At 35.7% G+C, this 19,437-nt stretch overlaps 1 protein-coding gene across 9 annotated transcripts in view; it reads left to right on the plus strand.

Annotated features, from left to right (window-relative positions):
• LOC124357862 overlaps positions 1–16,411 on the plus strand; it is a 102,282-nt gene extending 85,871 nt beyond the window's left edge. For 7 of the 9 annotated variants that reach the window (XM_046809945.1, XM_046809946.1, XM_046809944.1 and 4 more), the window contains one exon: positions 14,230–16,411. In XM_046809945.1, the coding sequence (XP_046665901.1) occupies positions 15,439–16,371 (933 nt within the window). In that variant the 5' untranslated portion in view covers positions 14,230–15,438 and the 3' untranslated portion in view covers positions 16,372–16,411. Of the gene's footprint in view, positions 1–10,696; positions 11,511–12,459; positions 12,565–14,229 lie in introns of those variants that run through there. The other 2 variants (XM_046809941.1, XM_046809942.1) reach the window with 2 other exon arrangements.
• Positions 16,412–19,437: the final 3,026 nt, after the last annotated feature.

A 19,437-nucleotide genomic window follows, 5' to 3' on the forward strand; every position in this document is an offset into this window, starting at 1 on the left:
AAAGATACGGGATACGTGATAAGGACCTTTTTTGTAGATCTCCTCATTTTGTAACACACACTGGAAAAAACATTTGAGCTGATTCTGATGGTTCGGTCGCAATCGGATCAGGAGTAAAATATTGTTGAAAAATCGAATAAAAATTTTTGTTCAAGCGCGTTTTGCAGCCAAAACAATGGAGAGAGAGCGAAAAGTCACTGGACCTTTTTTGTAGACCTCATTGTTTCGTATTAAATTGCGATTTTTTTATCTACCCTAACTATAAACGTTCCGCTGACACAGAGCCCAGAAACTAAATTCTGAAGTAAAACTTAAAACATCAAAACTTTAAAACGCGTGTTGCGGCCAAACCATTGCGGATAGGGCAATATGTTAATTGACCTTTTATGTAGATCTCGTGATTTCCTAAATTCCACAGAAAATTTGTTTTGAGCTACGACCAACCGTTTAGCCGCCATCGAGCCTAAAAGGTAAATTTTTGGGCGAAAATTACGAAAAAATTTCACTTAATCGCGTTTTGCAGCCAAACCGATGGAGATAGAGTGGAAAGTCACCAGACCTTTTTTTGTAGAGCACTTCATTCCCCACTAACGACTTTCCCTCAGATTGAAGCTAGCTCCAACGGTTCGCCCGCTATCGGGCCTCAAAGGAAAGCCTGCAAAGGCAAAACAGGGGTCCGTTCGGGAATTCTTTTGAGGGGATCAAAATAAAAAAAAATCGGGTTTTCAGACTTTTCCCGCAGGTTTGAAGATACGAGCGACGTGCGTGCAAAATTTCACGTTTCCATCACTTCTCGAACGGACTCTGCATTTCAAATATAGTAGATAGAATAAACTCAGTTTTACGACGTGAACCAAACTTTTAACTTTGAGGCGTTTTGTCTCTTAACCGTTGAAGATATGATAAAAAGTGACTGGACATTTTATGTAGGAAATATGATTTGTTTTGGGTGTTCTGACCTCAGATTTTTGATATGCCCTCTAGTTTTGCCGCAATTTATTACTAACTGAAGGTGTGTACGGTGAAATCACGTATTCTGTCCCTAACTACTATCTTCATAAAATTTCCATTTTTCGGGTAAACCGTTAAAGATACATGAAACATACACATGATCTTATTTGTAGATCTCCCCATTTTCTAACTGAAACTGAAATTAAAGTTCAGCTACCGCCACTCACTCAGCCACTTTCGAGCTCAAATCGTTGTTTGCAACGCGAAGGTCACGGTAATATCATCTACGCGAGCGTTTTCTCGCCTAACAATAAGAGATAGAACAAAACGTCACTGAACATTTTTTGTAGTTTACTTCATTTACTAACTTTGGATTAACGTTTGGAGCTACGTTGAAAAAGCTACTAGGCCATTATCAGGACCGCAAATAAACTTTTCATGTGAAAATTACAACATTTTTACATTTGAACGCGTTTTACGGTTAAACCAATATAGATAGGGCCAAAAGACACTCAAACTTTTTTGTAGAGCACTTTATTTCCTAAATCGCATATTGTTATTGTTTTGAGCAACGTCCTACAGTTTGGCCGCTATCGAGCCCGGAATCTATTTTTTACGTTAAAATTACACTAACTTTGCTTTAAAACGCGTTTTTCAGCTAAACCAATAGATATAGGACCAAAAGTTACTGAAATCTTTTTGTAGATCACGCTAATTCCTAAATTGTCTTACAAATATATTATGAGCTACGACAAATGGTTTTGCATCTATCGGGCTTGGAAACTAAGCTAGGGGCAACGGTTCGGCCACTATCGAGCACGAAAAGTTAGTTTTTAAGTGAAATTTTCAATATAATCACGTTTTACGGCTAAATCATGGAAGATAGATTAAAAGGTCACTGGGCCTTTTGTGTAGATCGCATTATTTTGTATTAAAATCAAATTTTTCACCTGGGCTAGACCTAAGATTTTGTCTGAAATAGAGACCAGAAAACAAAATCTCACGTAAAACTCAAAAAATCAAAAACTTTAAAACGCGTTATGCGGCCAAACCGTTGAGGATAGGGCAAAATGTTACTGAACTTTTTCTTTAGATCACGTGATTTCCTAAATCTCAGTCAAAATTTGTTTTGAGCTACGACCAACCGTTTAGCCGCTATCAAGGCCGGAATGTAAATGTGTAGGCGAAAATTTCCAAATATTTTCACTTAATCGCGTTTTGCGGTCAAACTAATGGAGATATAGTAAAAAGTCACTGGACCTTTTTTGTAGATCATATTATTTCCTAAATCGAACCTTTGTTTTAGTTTGACCTCCGACCAATTGTTTCTCCGCTATCGACCTCAAAAACAAACTTTTCACGTAAAATATTACAAAAAAATTGCACATAATCACGTTTTTCGGCCAAACCAATAGAGAAAGGGCAAAAAGTCACTGGACCTTTTCTGTAGATCGCGCAATTTGCTAATTTGATGGGTCAATCAGATTTGAGCTACGACCAACGGTTCGGCCGCTATCGGGCTCGAAAACTTTATTTTAAGCGAAAAAATCTCTGGAATGTCAAATGTTCGAGCGTTTTGTCGCTTAACCATGGAAGATAGAGCAAAAAGTCACTGGACCTTTTTTGTAGTTCATTTCATTCCTGATTATGAATTTTCCGTCAGATCCGAGCTAGCTCCAACGGTTCGCCCGCTATCGGGCTTACAAAAAAGGCCTGCAGGGGTGAAAAATGCGTGAATTTTCTCGAATTTTTTTGAGGGCTTTAAAAGTAAAAAAGTCCGGTTTTCAGACTTTTCCTCCGGATCATATTGTGAAAGGTACCTGCGTGCCAAATTTGAAGTTTCCAGCACTTCTAGAAGTATGTTAGAATTTGTATCTATATATCAGTGAGTGAGTGAGTGAGTCAGTCAGTTTCACATGCGGCTGTATATATATAGGACTCGCCTTCGGCTCGCTGGGGGCTACGCCCCCAGGCCCCCAAAGTAAACGCTTGCAAATTCGGGGATAAGCGGAATTCGGTGACTGGTTAAGTCCTAAGGGGCAAAAAACGCTGAGGTTATCATAGCCCTCAAGAAAGAATTGACACCTACTCGTATCTGGTAGTGTCAATTAGGTGCATACAGATTACATTGTATATAACAAAAATAGGAATTACGACAAGTAGGTGAGTAAATAATTTATACTTAAAACTAGATAACAATAAATATGACAAGGGAAAGACTGTAGAGAGGTCTTAACCTATATAAGGACTAAAAGATAAATAGAACATAAATAAGGACAAGGTACATAACATTAATTAAATAAACTGTAAAAACTTAACACAATTTACTGCCACCAAGTTAGCTGTAAAGGGGCTAATTTGGCAGCTGTCAAGATAATGATATATAAAATAAATAATAAAATTTATAAATATTAACAACAATAGATAATCTGAATAAATAAATTTAAAATTTAAATTATATTTTATTAATCAGTGACGTTGCATTCAGAAAACACAGCAATCTTTGAGTTACCGTCTCGTCGTCACAAAGAATATCGTTCAACGAAGCCGGCAGATTCGAGTTGCGCCTATGTACCGAATAGCGAGGGCAGTCAACAAGCACATGTTTGACAGTAATGACAGTGTCACATGTGTCGCAGACCGGAGGATCATCTCTACTCATGAGGAAGCCATGTGTGAGAAGCGTGTGGCCTAGCCGCAGGCGACACAACACAACCTCCTCACGACGACTCAGGCGGTTCGCTGTTTCCCAGAGTCCAACACAGTCTTTAATAAGCCGTAACTTGTTGTTGACGACTGCCCGCCAATCGCTATTCCATTTGGCTTTCAGTTTGGCCTTCACTACCGGGGTAATGTCGGAAGAAATCATCCGTGCGGTGTAAGGCTGGAGTTGTAATGCTTCCTTAGCTCCTCTATCTGCCAGCTCGTTTCCGGATACTCCAATGTGTCCAGGTACCCAGACAAGGAAGACAGCAACACCTTCGGACTGAAGGGAAGACAAAGAGTGCCATATTTCGCGGATGATGATGTGTTTTGAAAACATGTCGCTGATGGCTTGTATACCACTAAGGGAGTCGCTGCAGATAACCAATTTTTTAGTCATGGGAAACGTTATATTTAGGGCCTTTTGGATGGCTGTTAATTCGGCCGTGAAAATAGAAGAGTCGTTGGGGAGACGAAATCCGTATCGTCTTACCCCAGTGACGAAAGCACATCCAGTTCTACAACGTTCCTTTGACCCGTCAGTGTAGACAACATCGCAAGGTGCGAGGCTGCCTAGTATTTGACGGAATTCTTGTTGGTAGACTGTTTCTGGAGTGGAGACTTTTTTTAAACCTAAAGTCCGGACATTAAGTAAATGACAAGGGATTTAAAAATTGACCTTTTTCATAGATTTTTTTCCGGATTCGTAAAAACTTTTGACTTTGAGGGCATTTTGCGGTTAAACCGTTAGAGATACGACAAAAAGTGACTGGACCTTTCTTGTTGGAAATTTAATTTTGTCTTTCGATTGTGCCCTCAGATCTGATCTACGACCTATGGTTTAGCCAGAAATGAGCTCGGGAGAAAAGTCTGCACGGGTCAGCTATCTTGAATTGTTTAGTATAAACATAATAAAAACCGACCTCAAGGCAGTATTTTTAAGTCGAACAGGGGGTTTAATATCACCAGGAGACTATCTAGTCAAGGCGAGAAATTCCCTGGGTGGGTGATTAATGTTAAGGAGGTTAAGACAAGAGGGGGTTTAATTTCGTCAGGATATTGTCTGGTCATATGAACAAATTCCCAGGGGGGGTTAACGTTACCGGGGGATAAGTCTCCAGGGGGTTATCTGGTCATACCAGGATCTTCCCAGGGGGGGGGGTTAAGAGATTTGGTGACTGGTAAAATTCGGACATGAGGTCATGGCAGGAAATTCCCTGGGGGGGTTTAATGTTACCAGGGGGGTTAAACACATCAGGGGGTTGAATGTACAGGAGGTTATCAGGTCATACCAGGAAATCCCCGGGGGGGGGGTTAATATTACCGGGGGTTAATGACACACTTGGGCCTTTTTTAGAGGGTATTGTGTCTGTGAACATAATAAATATTCCTCTGTCCCTATCTACTATTGACGCTTAGCTAACGCTCAGCCAACTCCCGAAGTCACTGAACCTTTTCTGTAGATCACGTGATTTCCTAAATCCCGTTTAAAATTTGTTTTGAGTTACGACCAACCGTTTAGCCGCTATCAAGCCCGGAATGTAAATTTTTAGGCGAAAATGTCCAATTTTTTCACTTAATCGCGTTTTGCGGTCAAACTAAGGGAAATATAGTAAAAAGTCACTGGACCTTTTTTGTAGGTCATCTTATTTCCTAAATAAAACGTTAGTCTTATTTTGACCTCCGACCAATGGTTTCGCCGCTATCGACCCCAAAAACAAAAGTTTCGCGTAAAAGTTACAACAAAATTGTACATAATCACGTTTTTCGGCCAAACCAATCGAGATAGGGCAAAAGATTACTGGACCTTTTCTGTAGATCGCGCAATTTGCTAATTTGATGGGTCAATCAGATTTGAGCTACGACCAACGGTTCGGCCGCTATCGGGCTTGAAACATTATTTTTATCGAAAAAATCTCTGGAATTTCAAATGTTCGAGCGTTTTGTCGCTTAACCATGGAAGATAGAGCAAAAAGTCATTAGACCTTTTTTGTAGTTCACTTCATTCCTGACCATGGAATTTTCCGTCAGATCCGAGCTAGCTCCAACGGTTCGCCCGCTATCGGGCTTACAAAAAAATATGCCTGCAGGGGTGAAGAATGCGCGATTTTTTGGGAAATTTTTTTGAGGGGTTGAAAATGAAAAATTCTCACTTTTCGGGATTTTCCTGGTGGTTACACGTGGAAAGCTATCTGTGTACCAAATTTCAAGTCTCTAACTCATCTGGAAGTAGGTTAGAATTAGTATACGTGAGTGAGTGAGTCAGTCAGTCAGTCAGTTACACATGCGGTTGTATATATATTAGATTATTCATATTTTCATGTTACTACGTGTAGGTGTCAATTATATCCAGAGCCACAACTATATATTGAGGCACGTCCCTAAAATAACAACCCTTTCCTATCAGTCAACTCCGTCAATGTATAACTTACCTTTATGCTACTTGTGAGCCATCTTATATTTTCATCCATAAGAATTTAATAATTTTGCACATGTTCGCGGTAGTTTGTACAAATGAACAACTTCTTGATACCGTGTTTAGCAATATGACTGACACACAGAACAAAACCTATATTCAATGTACATATGTAAATTTAAAATGAGATTATTATACAAAGCGCTCAGCTCGAATATAGATAGTACACAAAATTAGTTTCAAGGTTTTAAATTTTATGCCTACACAATTGCTTGCACTCAGTTTCACTATTATAATCGGTTCCATTATAAAAAAGAAAAACATTTTTTTGTAACTATTTATAGAAAATTCATACCTTGTTTACTCTGTATCTTGGAATTATGTTGAGTAAATGTAATACTGTACAATCATTTGACTATATAATTAGGGCATCAATTTACATTGTATAACATATACTTATTTAAGTTGTTAAACAGGTTGATTTTTACAGTTCATCACATTCCTGTATATTTTACTTTGTTAACCCATTGAGGAATACAGACGAGTCTGACTCGATGCCGCTCCTAGCGGACTGAATGCATACACACGAGCCTGACTTCCAAATCCAAATCTAGGCAATCACCAAGTGAGTCTCGGCTTTCACCTAGATTGTTTGAGGAGTTCACAGAGAACAGTGAGGTAGGCCTAAATAATAATGGTAGTCCTAACCCTATTGAAGACACTGATTTTACTGAAGTTCCAAGTACTAGCATTGATACTAGTATGGAGCCTATTCATATGATTTGTAGTACTTTTGAGCCAAATATTGAGACTAATCCAAAACAAAATCTACCTGAAAAAGTTTGGTTTCTTTAAAAACATATAACAAAGACTCAGGTCCCCAAAAAACAAAACCCTGGTAGGCCTAGGCCTAAACAATCTCCTACTGTAAGATCTTCAAAAATCCCCCCAAATGTAAAGCTAAGAAAAACCTAGTTTGTTGACAGTGATTGGCCTTGGTTAGACATAAAAAATGTCCCCCAAAAAAGTTTCGTGGTGTACCTGGAATAAATGTACACACGCTACGTAGCTTACGTTACCTGGTAGGAAGAGGTTGACGTCAGATAGTAAGTGAGTAGATGTTACTAGGGATGAGCTAAAAGTTTACTTTGCGCTTTATGTGAACATGGGCCAGGTGGAAAAGCCTGAACTCAAACACTACTGGACCCATAAGAAAATATTTACCGCCCATATTTACCGAAACAATTTCATTTGAGATTCAATAATATATCTCAATTTCTTCCTTTTTTATTATGAAAACATTAAAACCGAAAATCAGCATGATAAGTTGAAAACACTGAGACCAGTTATTAGATATTTAGAAACAAAGTTCCTTCATATGTTGGAGCCAGAAAGAGACATTGCGCTAGATGAAACTGAAATGAGAAGCAGGCTAAGTATAATTCACTTCAATCCCAAGAAAAGGGCTCGATTCGGGTTAAGATTTACAAGGTTTGTGAATCTTCCTCTGGTTACTGTTGTACATTAAAAATATACGTTGGGGAGGACAAAATTGACGACAAATTGGCTAGTGAAGCTGTCACGCTTAATTTGCTACAGCCTTTTTTCGATATGGATTATGTTTTTTACCTTGATAATTGATATTCCTCCCCCCCACCTGTACGAGAAGCTTCTTGAACATGATACGTATGCTGTGGGTACTGCTTTGTTGCCTAGGAGATGTATGCCTCAAGTATTCAAGCATGTTGAACTGCAAAAGAGGGAAGCGATCAAACGATCTGGTCGGGGCGTTCTTGCTATAAAATGGAGCGACCACAAATATGTACACATGTTATCAACAGTACATGAATATATTGAAATGGAAGTTTCTAAAATTGTGAATGAAGAAGACCAACAAGTAGAAATAAAAAAAAACCCTAAATGCGTGATTGACTATAAACAAAGGTATGTTGGGTGTGGATCGACAAGACCAAGTACTGTCGACCTTCTCTATAATAAGACGAACTGTAAAGGCTAATAAGAAGATTTTTTTCTATCTTCTTGATGTGAAACTCTACAATGAATTCTGTATTTTTAAGAAAATCAAAAAGATAAAAAAAGATGCATTTTACAGATTTTCGACTAAACCTTGAACAGATTTTGACCGCCGCAGTAACAATTCCATCAAAGACGTCACCTGGAAGAGCCGCAATCAATCCGTCACCATTGCGACTCCAGGCAAAGCAGTGGGCACATTTTCCCTATGAAAGTCCCACCCACAGCAAGCAAACTTCATCCGACCAGAGCTTGTAAAGTTTGCTTTTCCCACAACAAGAGGTCTGAGACTGCTTGGATGTGTGACCGGTGTCAAATTCCACTGCATCTTGAAAAATGTTTTCAAGGATTTTCATACGAAGCTAAACTACTAAAAGTCCTGAAGAAACATGTGTATATAGTGTAAATAATAAGACTTAGTAACTACAGTAATCCAGTGTTTTAAAATTTCATTTCAATATAGACTAAATTCCATGGCAACCTACAACTGATGATGAAATCGCAAATGCAGAACCGTAGGTTATCACAAAACACATTTGTCGCATGTTTATTTTCACAGATGAAGGGTCAGATGGAAAAAGGGGGAATGTCAATTTTTCAAGTGTTTTAATGTACTATACTGCCATAATGATGAAAGAAAGGTGGTTTTTAGTATTCTGCTTAATAGGAAATAATGGGGATAGTCTATGAGATACAGGCATTTGAAAATAGGCAAGAGGAAAAATGGGGGACTGTCATAGTGATAAGAGGAAAAAAAGGGGGAATGTCAAAATATCCCAGCAATAAGCAACTGCTGGTACACAACTGTTCAATGATTGTGGTCAGACTGTATTGAGTTTATGATTATTGTGCTGTTTGGGAGTTGTTTGACATGGTTAGTGGGGAATAGTTAAATTAGTCATAATTGGTGGAATGAAAGTTCCAATCAGTATAATTAGGTTGGATGAAGAAGGTAATGTTAGTGGACCCTACATTGGTTGAAGAAAAAAAAATTCCCATTCAGTTCTGGGCAGGCTGAGTGATGTTAAAAACAAACTTTTATCTCACACTTAACACACATGTGAGGTTAGGACCAACCGTTGCAGCCTGTGCTAGGTTAAAAATGTATTTAATAACATCAATAAAAACAGAGAGCAACAAGTCTTTCATCAGATTTTAACACAACTGCTGTTAATGAAACAGAACAGTTATTTGGTTGGTTTTAATTATAGTTTAGGCCTGTTCCTCAAACGGTAGGCACTTAGTGGACAAGGAGGAAGACATAAAGCACAGACTTCATTCGTGATCATATCTCGGTGTTGAAGAACTCCCTCTGTTCCATGGCCTTTAAAGCATTTTACTCTTTGCATGGAATTAGCCAAAATAATGTTGAGATAATTCGAAATGTACGTTAAGAAAGGAATCCACAACCAACTGATGGGCGAAGGCAAGCATTACTAACATAAGCATACTGTTACTAAACAAACTTTTGATGCTGTATAATGAACAAATTTGCTTTGTTTCAGAAGGGGAAAAAGAACACTCTTTGCCTAAAAGATTCTAAAAAAACTTATTAACCCTTAAATTTAAATAGTGCAAAAATGCTTTAGTACTGTAAACAAAGGAGAAGTATCCGCTCAGATTATTGTAGTTTCAATACGACAAGTACGAGAAAATTTTGTTAACGCAAAAAATTCAATTATTTCGTGTTGGATACCACAGGACAAGGGCACCTGCTGTTCATGTGATCTGATACAACAGTAGGAGTTCTGTTCATAGTGGGCTAAATGAACACTGCTCTAAGATCGTCCTCGAAAAGTTGGAGTGGGAGAAAAAGTTAAAGAAATTTGCACCACACTAGATAAAAAAGTGCATCTAATGAAAGCTAACATGTTTTCTGTAAGGAAAAGGGAATCAAGTTTAAAAAGTCGAGTTCTTCGGTCACCTACCGAAAATGGAACCAGGGGAAAAAAGGAAAAAAAAGACTAACCGGCAGTAAAATATGAAACACCTGCAATCCAGTTATATAATAGCTGTAACAATAATATAAGGTTCCTTTTTGCTACTTGAGACTATTTTGAAAGTTATTTTCAATAAACTGTTCTCTTTGTTTGAATAATTTATTTGACATTCCTCCTTTTTTTCCTCCTAAAAACAAGAGTTAACCTACCAATTTTATTTTATTTAAATACGAGTATAAAAGATATTTTTTATGACTAGGGAGTTATATTAATAGTAGTAGCAAACATTAGCGCAAATCATATTAAAAAAACTAAGAAAATATGAACGTATCTGTAGGCGTAGAATTAGATTTAGACAGTAAATCTCAATTCCTGAAAAATGTGAAAAATTGACATTCCCCTTTTCACCCCTAACCCTTCAGATATAAATGTAAGTTTTTGTTTCCACGTGAAAAACATTATAGAGTTTTAGAAAATATATGGTTTAGATGGCTTAAAATTTTTGAAATAGTTTTTATAGCAAATTGCTTTTAAAATTCCTAAAAGAATTAATAATATTTTATATTGTTACAAACATTTTTTTTATGTACAGTGATTATATTTTGTTTTTAAAGAACGCAATGTTTTCTACAAAACAAAACAAAATTATAAGTTTATCTTTAATGGAAATTATTTTATGAATTCTTTACCAACTGCCTCCAAAAGAGCTGATTTTAATTGCCTTGTAAAGGTCAGTTCAGAATAAAGTTAACTCCTCCCTAATGGGTTTTAAACACAAGTTTTTTTATTGAATTAAATATTTGAAACGACCCATTTTATAGCCTTCTAGTCAACCTCTACAAAAAAGAGCGGCTTACAATCGAACTTTCATAAGGCATATTCCATTATCGATTTTAATAAGGAATAAAAGTTTATGTGCTTATAAAATTTAAATTGGCTTTCTGCTCCTAGACTGTCATTAGACATAGCAATTTGCCTCATACCATGAATATTATATAAAAGTGTTATACTGGTTCGGGTTACCCACATTCCACTCTCCCAGGTCGTGTTTGGGCGCATAATCTCTATGGAATGTAGCTAGATACGAATTTCTGCAAGGACGACATAAATGGTTTCAAATCAAGTCCCTGCAAAAAGTTTAAATTAGCTCTTGAAATTTTAGCCACGTCATATCGGATCACAATGCATAATGCGTCACGTGGTCAGAATAGAATATCAGCACTATTAGCATTAATGGTTAGTAATAAACAGTGGATCCATTAAAGGAGATAAAACCGACGTTACCACCACTTACGTAATGCTATTACAGATAGTACAAGTTCTAGTGTGTATTGCTTCATCCTTCACTGCCTTATTGATCACGTCACAGTAGCTGTTTGTCGTGCGCCTATACAAGATGAAAATACTGCAATTGTTAATATCCGCCATATTTCTTATATCCTGCATTATCATAGTTGCGGCAATAAGTGAGTGCAATCTTATTTATTTTGCACTTTGTATATATACTTATATATACTTGTATATATATATATATATATATATATATATATATATATATATATATATATATATATATGTATTTTAACATACTAAATCGTAAACAAACCATTATAGTAATTAGTCAGTAAGTGCAGTGCAATAGTTTTTTTGTTTCCAATCCATACTTATATTTATTTAATTAATTTTTTATTGCCAATTAAAATATGAGATGAGAAATGCATTTAGACTACAGTAATGGGTTGAGCTGACACTAAATGAACTAAGGAGATATTTTGGAGAGCTCATAAACATGGGTCTATTTGGCAAAAAAAATTAAAAACTTACTGTGATACAAGATTTGAATAAAATGTCCCTTTTTTCAAAAATAATGAGCTGCAATAGATTCAAATAATAAATTCAATTTTTCACATAACATCACAACAGACCGTATGGAGAGGACAGCCAGGTTACAATCTCTGGATCAGAATAAGGTTTTTATTGGAAAACATCAATGACAATATAAAAAAAGTATTTTGTTCCCTTTCAGAACTTAAGTATAGATGAGTCTATTGTTGAGAGGAAAAATAGATGCGCAAATAATCAATATCTTCCCTATAAAAGATATTCCAGATATAGAATAAAAGTTTGAACTGTGTGATATCAGTTCAAATTACATCAATCACATTGAATTGTACAGCGGATCAGATTATTTGGATAATAACTTGGAGATAACCAAAAGGATGTGATTAAACTTCTTAAAAAGCCTGAATTATTAGATGAAGGCCATCACATTTTCCTCGAAAATGTTTATACAGAAATTCCACTTGTCAAAGTGTTGAGCTTTCGAAATACTTTTGTTACAGAGACAATTATATTAATAAACAAAATAATAAAAACGGAGGAATATTTGATTAAATTATTGAATATTGTTTTCAGACATGGACTAACGATCTGGCTTCAACTGGCTTTGGTTATGAACATTAACGTCTGCGACATGTCTGCATATCCGAAAGTGCGCTAGGCCATGAGAACACTCAGAACGTAAACCACCAGTGAAATTATCAATAATGCATCACTTGTCAATGTCTTACAAATAAATATGATTTATTTAAGCTTCTATTTAATCGAAACTTATGTTCAACTTAATTTTTAATGAGAGTTTTTAACTGCTAAGAGATGTTCAATAAAATTTCGAACTCTGCGTTTGCAACCCTTTAAACTCAGATGTGCACTAATATGCACATCAGTTCACGTCTGACATTTTTTAAATATTAACCCTTTTAACCCCAGCCATTTTTCCATGGACTTGCCAGAAAGCCCATGGCGATAAGGGACCGTAGTGCTTTTTGAAGATAATTTTTAGGTTTTTGTTTTAAATTGTTCAAAAATAATTGTACTCTTAGATGTAATAGTTAAAAAGTACTTTTACAGAATGATTTGTTTTTTTAGCGTATTTATACATAAATTTTTTTTTTTATTTTTTTAATTTTTTATAGTTTGGACATACATAAACGGTAGAAAAAAAAATTGTAGCCCCTGAAAAATGAAGCAATTTTGTTGTACACATATTTCTTACTACACACACAAAATTTTAAGAACTTTCCTTGATAAATTCAGGAGATATATCCAATTAATTGTATTGCTGCATAAGCACTTCTTCATATTTCCACATACACGTCAGTAGAAGTATACAGATATGTTTACTTGTTTTTGCACTTTTGAAATAATAACAATTGTAAAATAACACAAACTAATTGTAATGGTTTTGTAAGACTAAAACTTGTTTAATTTTTCAAAAAAGTAAAAGAAATAATATTTACAATATATACATTTTATGGTACTTTGGGAATGGGGTCAGATTCCGTTATATGCCCCCAACGCTTAAACCTTTTTCAATGAACTTAGAACGTTATAAAACGATGTAGTTGAGTAACAGAACTAACATTCCATTAATCAACAAGAATTTCCAGGTATTGTGATCGGTATTTTTGTCGCTGTTATCTTATCTTTCTCGAGAATCCCGATTACGGCAGGCCCGCGCGGCGGGACTCTGCAATCACTTATCTACGAGACCGCTCGACTTTGACCTCTGTCTGAGGATGGGGAGGGGTTTTGCGATAAGACAATTCCTGTTTTATATTGACGAAATATTGTTCTACGCTAATCTAGTAATCAGTAGAAGCAAAATGTCAAATAACGATTCATGTATGGGTGTGGTTGGTATAATGCCAAAGTACCAGTGTTTTATCAAAGTGTTTTCACTCACTGGTAACTTTTCTCTACGACGTTTACTAATGATCTTTTACTAATAATACAATAAATCACACGAAAAACAACCGCTTTCAATCACGCAAACTAATTGAGGTTATAAGTCAGCATACAACAACAATGCAACTGAAGTCGTCTGACATCTGACATCGACAAATAAACTACGCTCAATGACGACGAAATACGATGCCAATTGGAAGGTTTATTGTTTTTGCATGTAGTCCGTTTCTTCACCGACTACTATACCGAAACTGATTGGCATTTGGACATATTATTAGCCAGCTACATTAAATTCTCGAGACGTCCGGTATATCGGACGTTGGGCATTTTAGCTAGACCACCTCTGTCCGGTATATCGGACGCCGGGGCTAAAAGGGTTAATAAACAAAATAACCAAAATGGAGTAGTACTTGATTAAATTATTGTATATTGTTTCAGGCGTGGTCTAAAGATCTGGCTGCGACCGACTTTGGGTATGAAAATTAACGACTTCGACATGTCTGCATCTCCGAAACTGCACTAGGCCATGAGAAAATTCCGAATGTGAAATACCAGTATAACATCACTTGTCAATGTCTTACAAATAAATATGATCTAATCAAGTTTTATTTATCCAAACTGATGTCCAACTCGAGGGGCTGGAGAAATTTTCCATTTACCTCTTCGTATTTTATCTCGAAAATTAACTGAGCTACTGACTAAAAAGTTTTGGATGAAGATTCATTTATATAGGATTATACTAGGATTAGCAACATTGAGTCCGATGATGGTGCATCTCATCCCATGTGATTTGCCCCTGTAAATATTTATACAATTGTTCTATGAGTAACCTTGGTGACAACGAGAAAATAGCAAAGTAATACATTTAACCCATTGAGGAACTTGTCCGAGAGTTACTCGTTGCCAGCGAGAGCATGATGGTGCTACACTCATTGTGTTCTTTGTAGACGCTAACGATACACATAATTGTTTGTTTGTTCTCTAGATCGCAATTGTGTGCCATCTTGAATCCTTATGAACAAATCGTTCCGTTTCGTTTTCTTATGTTAGCACTTTCGTTATTGTTTATACTTTGTCATGTGCTCAATTTTTATCGCATCAATATTCTGCTTATTGTGATCTCCATGTTTAGTGTTTAACTATTTATAGTTGTTTAACGAGTTTTTAGTTCATTCGCTAACTTATGGAACAAGACAATTCGCGTACTTCAGAAATAGACAGATGCTTGGACAGTGATACTGAATTGTGACAGCGAACCGATAACAGGTTTGACGACGTAATTATAAAACACCAAAAGCGAGGTCTGCTGATTGTTTACGATGAAGAATTTTATGTATTGGGATTATCGAAACGTCAAGGTAATGACATTAGGACTAAAAATAACGTAAATAAAAGGGCTAGGTTGTGATGTCGATTGAGATGAAAGCTTAACTGTGACTACTGATTCTATTAGGCTCGAGTCAAAGAATTCATTTGGGTGTTGTTTATTACCGATAAGCGTAGGCATATCCTATAGGGATATCCAGGTGGCACTGGTGTGGTTCGGCTGGGCTATCTTTGGCTCCGTTATTTTAGTGCTTTTTGATATAGAAAAAGTAATATTTGTCTGTGTATTTCGCTCAAATTGTAAATTAAACTTGATCTACAATGGAAAATAGCGAGGGCAACAATAATTGTGGCAAATGTAATGAAGAGCTGTCAAATGATGGGGACTACGCCATTTGTAGGTTATGTCGGGTAGGCTATCATTTTGGCGAATGTAGTATTCGGGGCCAGTCTTGGGAGGGTTTGGGTAAGGCTGGTCAATCCAAGTGGTCCTGCGCAACTTGCAGAAGAAAGGATAAGCCTGCGAGTACTTCCGAGGAAGGTCATAGTGATTCCGTCCCGGTTAACATAGCTGCTAAGCTTGATAGCTTACTGAAAATGAAAAAAACTGTCGATGATGTACAAAAGACTCTAGAGTATATGTCAGAAAAATATGATGTAATTATAGAAGAAATAAAATCACTAAGGGAGGAAAATAGGGTCACCAAGAGAGAACTCAGTGAGGTTAGGAAGAGGTTAGTGAGGAGTGAAGATGATGTGAAATCTCTTACTGAGCGCCTAAATGACCTGGACCAGTATGGGAGAAGAGTTAAACTTGAGATACAGAGTGTTCCGGTCCGTGGAGAAAATTTGGAAGATGAGAAGACCGAAGAAGTGGTTAGAGACCTGGCAGGTGGAATAAATGTTCCCTATGTTCCCGAACAAATCCGTAAACTGCACAGACTACAAAGAAGGAGTGACGACAGGCCGCCCGCTATAATGATCCAGTTTATGACCAGTACTGCTAGGGGAACATTGCTACTAGCTGGCAAGAAGGCACGGTTGTCCGATAAATCGTCAGGTCAGAAGATTTATTTCAACGAAATCCTGACCTATTTTTTCAAGGGACTTCTGAAGGAGGCTAAATCCAAAACAAGGATCCACAACCACAGGTTTGTTTGGTTCAAAAATGGAAAAATCATGGTTAAGAAAAATGAGGAAGATAGAAACATTATTGTAATAAAAACATTAGATGACATTAACAAAATTGGTTAGCTAATCTAAAACCAATGTATCTCATTGAATTTGCATCTCATCCTGGTATAGAGATTGGTTGTTTTAAGATGTATCAATCTTTTTTTTTAATTATAAATAGATCAAACAACATACAATATGAGATAGACTTGCATTCTGTTATGTTAGACAGTTATTTATGTTTTGAAAGTTGGTTCATACATTGCTCGAATGTAAATAGGTCGTTAGGCATTAATGTATTTTTGTACATATAATGTATATTTAAATATAAGGTAAATTAGAAAAAAACTGAGATACTTTTATATTACAGATATTGTACAACATTGACAAAATTGATATAATTGTACTTTCAGAGATAAATTGTTCTGAACATGATTTGGCCGGTTACAATATTGATGGTTTTTGAAATGAAAACTTCTTTAGGCGCGTTGAGCGTTTTGGTAGAGGGTAAAATCCTCGGTTTCGCGTCACCGACATGCTAAAGTAGTTTCCATGGAAAACGTTAATAATCTTTGGAAAATCTGTTTATTCTATTTTAGTCACTTTGTGCTATTTATGATATATTAAACGCCTAATACTAAATCTACGCAATGTAATATGCTAATGATAATAGTATATCTATAGCTATGGAGAGCCAGACTAGCGCACGCGCAGTAGCCTGTGTACACGTATACACTAATACATCGACTATTTCTGACTGTATTATGTGCGCGTTGGACGCTTTTTGGATAAGTATAATTTTGTGAGTCACGTCAACAATACGTTATAGTAGCAGTACATCTGTAATTGTAAATGTGACGCGTTGTACATTAAGTATTAGAGTGTAGAATACATAAGTAAAGTTAAATTGACCACGTGGGAAGTTCAACTTGTGTGTACTGGATTTTGTTTATTTAAGTGAATTTTTAATTTGACTATTATTGTAATTATTTAATTGAAGGATTACTGTTTATTTATTGAATTTAAATTCATTGACTTCAGTATAAAAGTGAGTATGAAACATATTAATATTTTTATACAGATAAATAAATAATGAAAACAACGAATATATTTTTAAACATTGATATTAAGCGGAGACTTTTAATATTAACTTCGCAGATGACAAAAATTTATCATTAATTGAATTTTTTGAATGAAACATTAGGTTTGACTATGTCTAATGATCGAAAAGTCAGTACAACAAAGTATAAAACGACTATCGATGCTGTTTTTATACGATATTTAGATAAATTTCAATCAAACATTTTTATTTCTTATTTCAGTTACCATAAACCTATTGTATCTTTTTTAGAATACAATGAAATGATTGAACGAACAGATAATCTAAGTATTGTCGAAATTAATGATGACAATGATGTAAATAATGAAAATAATGTTCAAACTTGAATTCATTGAAATTCGTGTAAATATAAATACTATGTATAATTAAAATAATTGTATATTAATTATTTTTTCAACCACTTTGTATTTATATTTTGTTCATGATTTGTTTAACCCATCATATGTAAAACTAATAAATAAAACATAAAAAAAATTCATATAATTTTTGCATATAGTTTTAATTACTCTCAACTTAATAGTTCCGTTTTCACTTCTATCGGCAGTCCCACGACTGCTTATATGAATTTTTTTTAAAGGTTTGTAATTGTAGAAAAGGTAAGAATGGTGGTGGCCTGGTATTATACTACAACATTTAAAAAAATTAAATTTACAGTTGTCAGTTTAAATGCAAAATTATTTGAATGAATGTATATGTGGCATGGTTGAGCCAATTGAACCTTTAGGTCGCGCACAAATTTTGTTGTTATCTTTATATAGACCCCCGTCTCAGAGCACTGGCTGTGGCCCGCAATCATTCTTGAAGGAAGTTGAGGATATAATAAACAGTAAATTTTTGCATGGAAATATGATTTTGATTGGCGATACCAATATTGATATTAAGAACTTCTCAGATATAATTAGAATATGAAACATTACTGTCCTCAAAAGGTTTAACAGCGGTGATCTCGGATTACACTAGTGAGGAGGTTCGAGATGGGAGAATTGACTCAGACTTGTATTGATCACATATACGTTAGAGATTTCATTAATTCTGGGTGGTATAATAAAAACAAAACTCTCGGACCATTATCCTATAGCTGTTAGGATGGGGTATGGTTTGCTTCCCACCGAATGCTCAGTTCGAAATCAAATCCAAAGAGAAATAATTGACGAAAATAAATTAAAGCTAAGAATTGATAGCTTTGATTGGGAGAACATGCCAGTGACTAATTCCAAACTTGCTTTTAATTATTTGGTAAAACAATTTATAACTGCAAAAAATGACAGCAAAAAGACTTTCAGAATAAATAATAAACAGGCTAGAATTGAGAAAGAATGGATGACTAATAACCTAAGGGCTATTACTAAGGAGAGGGATAGACTGTTTAGAGTGTGGAAGGCCGATCCTGAAAATATTGCACATAAGCTAAACCACACTTCATTTAGGAACAGAGTAAACAGGGATATTAAGAAAAGAAAAGACGAATATTATAAGAACTATTTTAACTCAGTAGCTAATAATAGTAGGAAAAACGTGGAAAGGAGTTAATAAATTATTGGGCCGCGCCAAAAATAGATCTATAGATGAGCAAATAATGATGTCTATGACGGGTTCGGCAAGCCAGATCTCCAATAACTTTGCTGAGAAATTTAAATATGGGGTGTTAGAATTAAAACATACTTGCAACAATAAAGATGAAATAGTAGTAAATGGAAATAGTAGACATGGATTTTACATACCAAATGCTACTGAAGAGTCTATAAGGAAAATCATACGTAACTGTGACATAAACAAAGGACGTGAAATTGACTCTGTCAGATTTAAAGACATTAAAAATGCATCTGAAAGAATGACCCCTGCATTAGTAAAAGCTATAAACTTGTCAGTTAGGACTGGGGTATTTCCCGACTGCTTAAAAACGTCTGTTGTGAGCGGTCCTAGAGGAGATTGTGAAAATTATAGACCGATCGCTTTACTCCCATGCCAGGAAAATATTTTTTAAATTTATGTTGCTCAGTCATTGAATAAGTTATTAGTAGAATGCT

This window comes from Homalodisca vitripennis, chromosome 3, assembly GCF_021130785.1.
Source record: "Homalodisca vitripennis isolate AUS2020 chromosome 3, UT_GWSS_2.1, whole genome shotgun sequence".
Lineage (NCBI taxonomy): Eukaryota > Metazoa > Arthropoda > Insecta > Hemiptera > Cicadellidae > Homalodisca > Homalodisca vitripennis.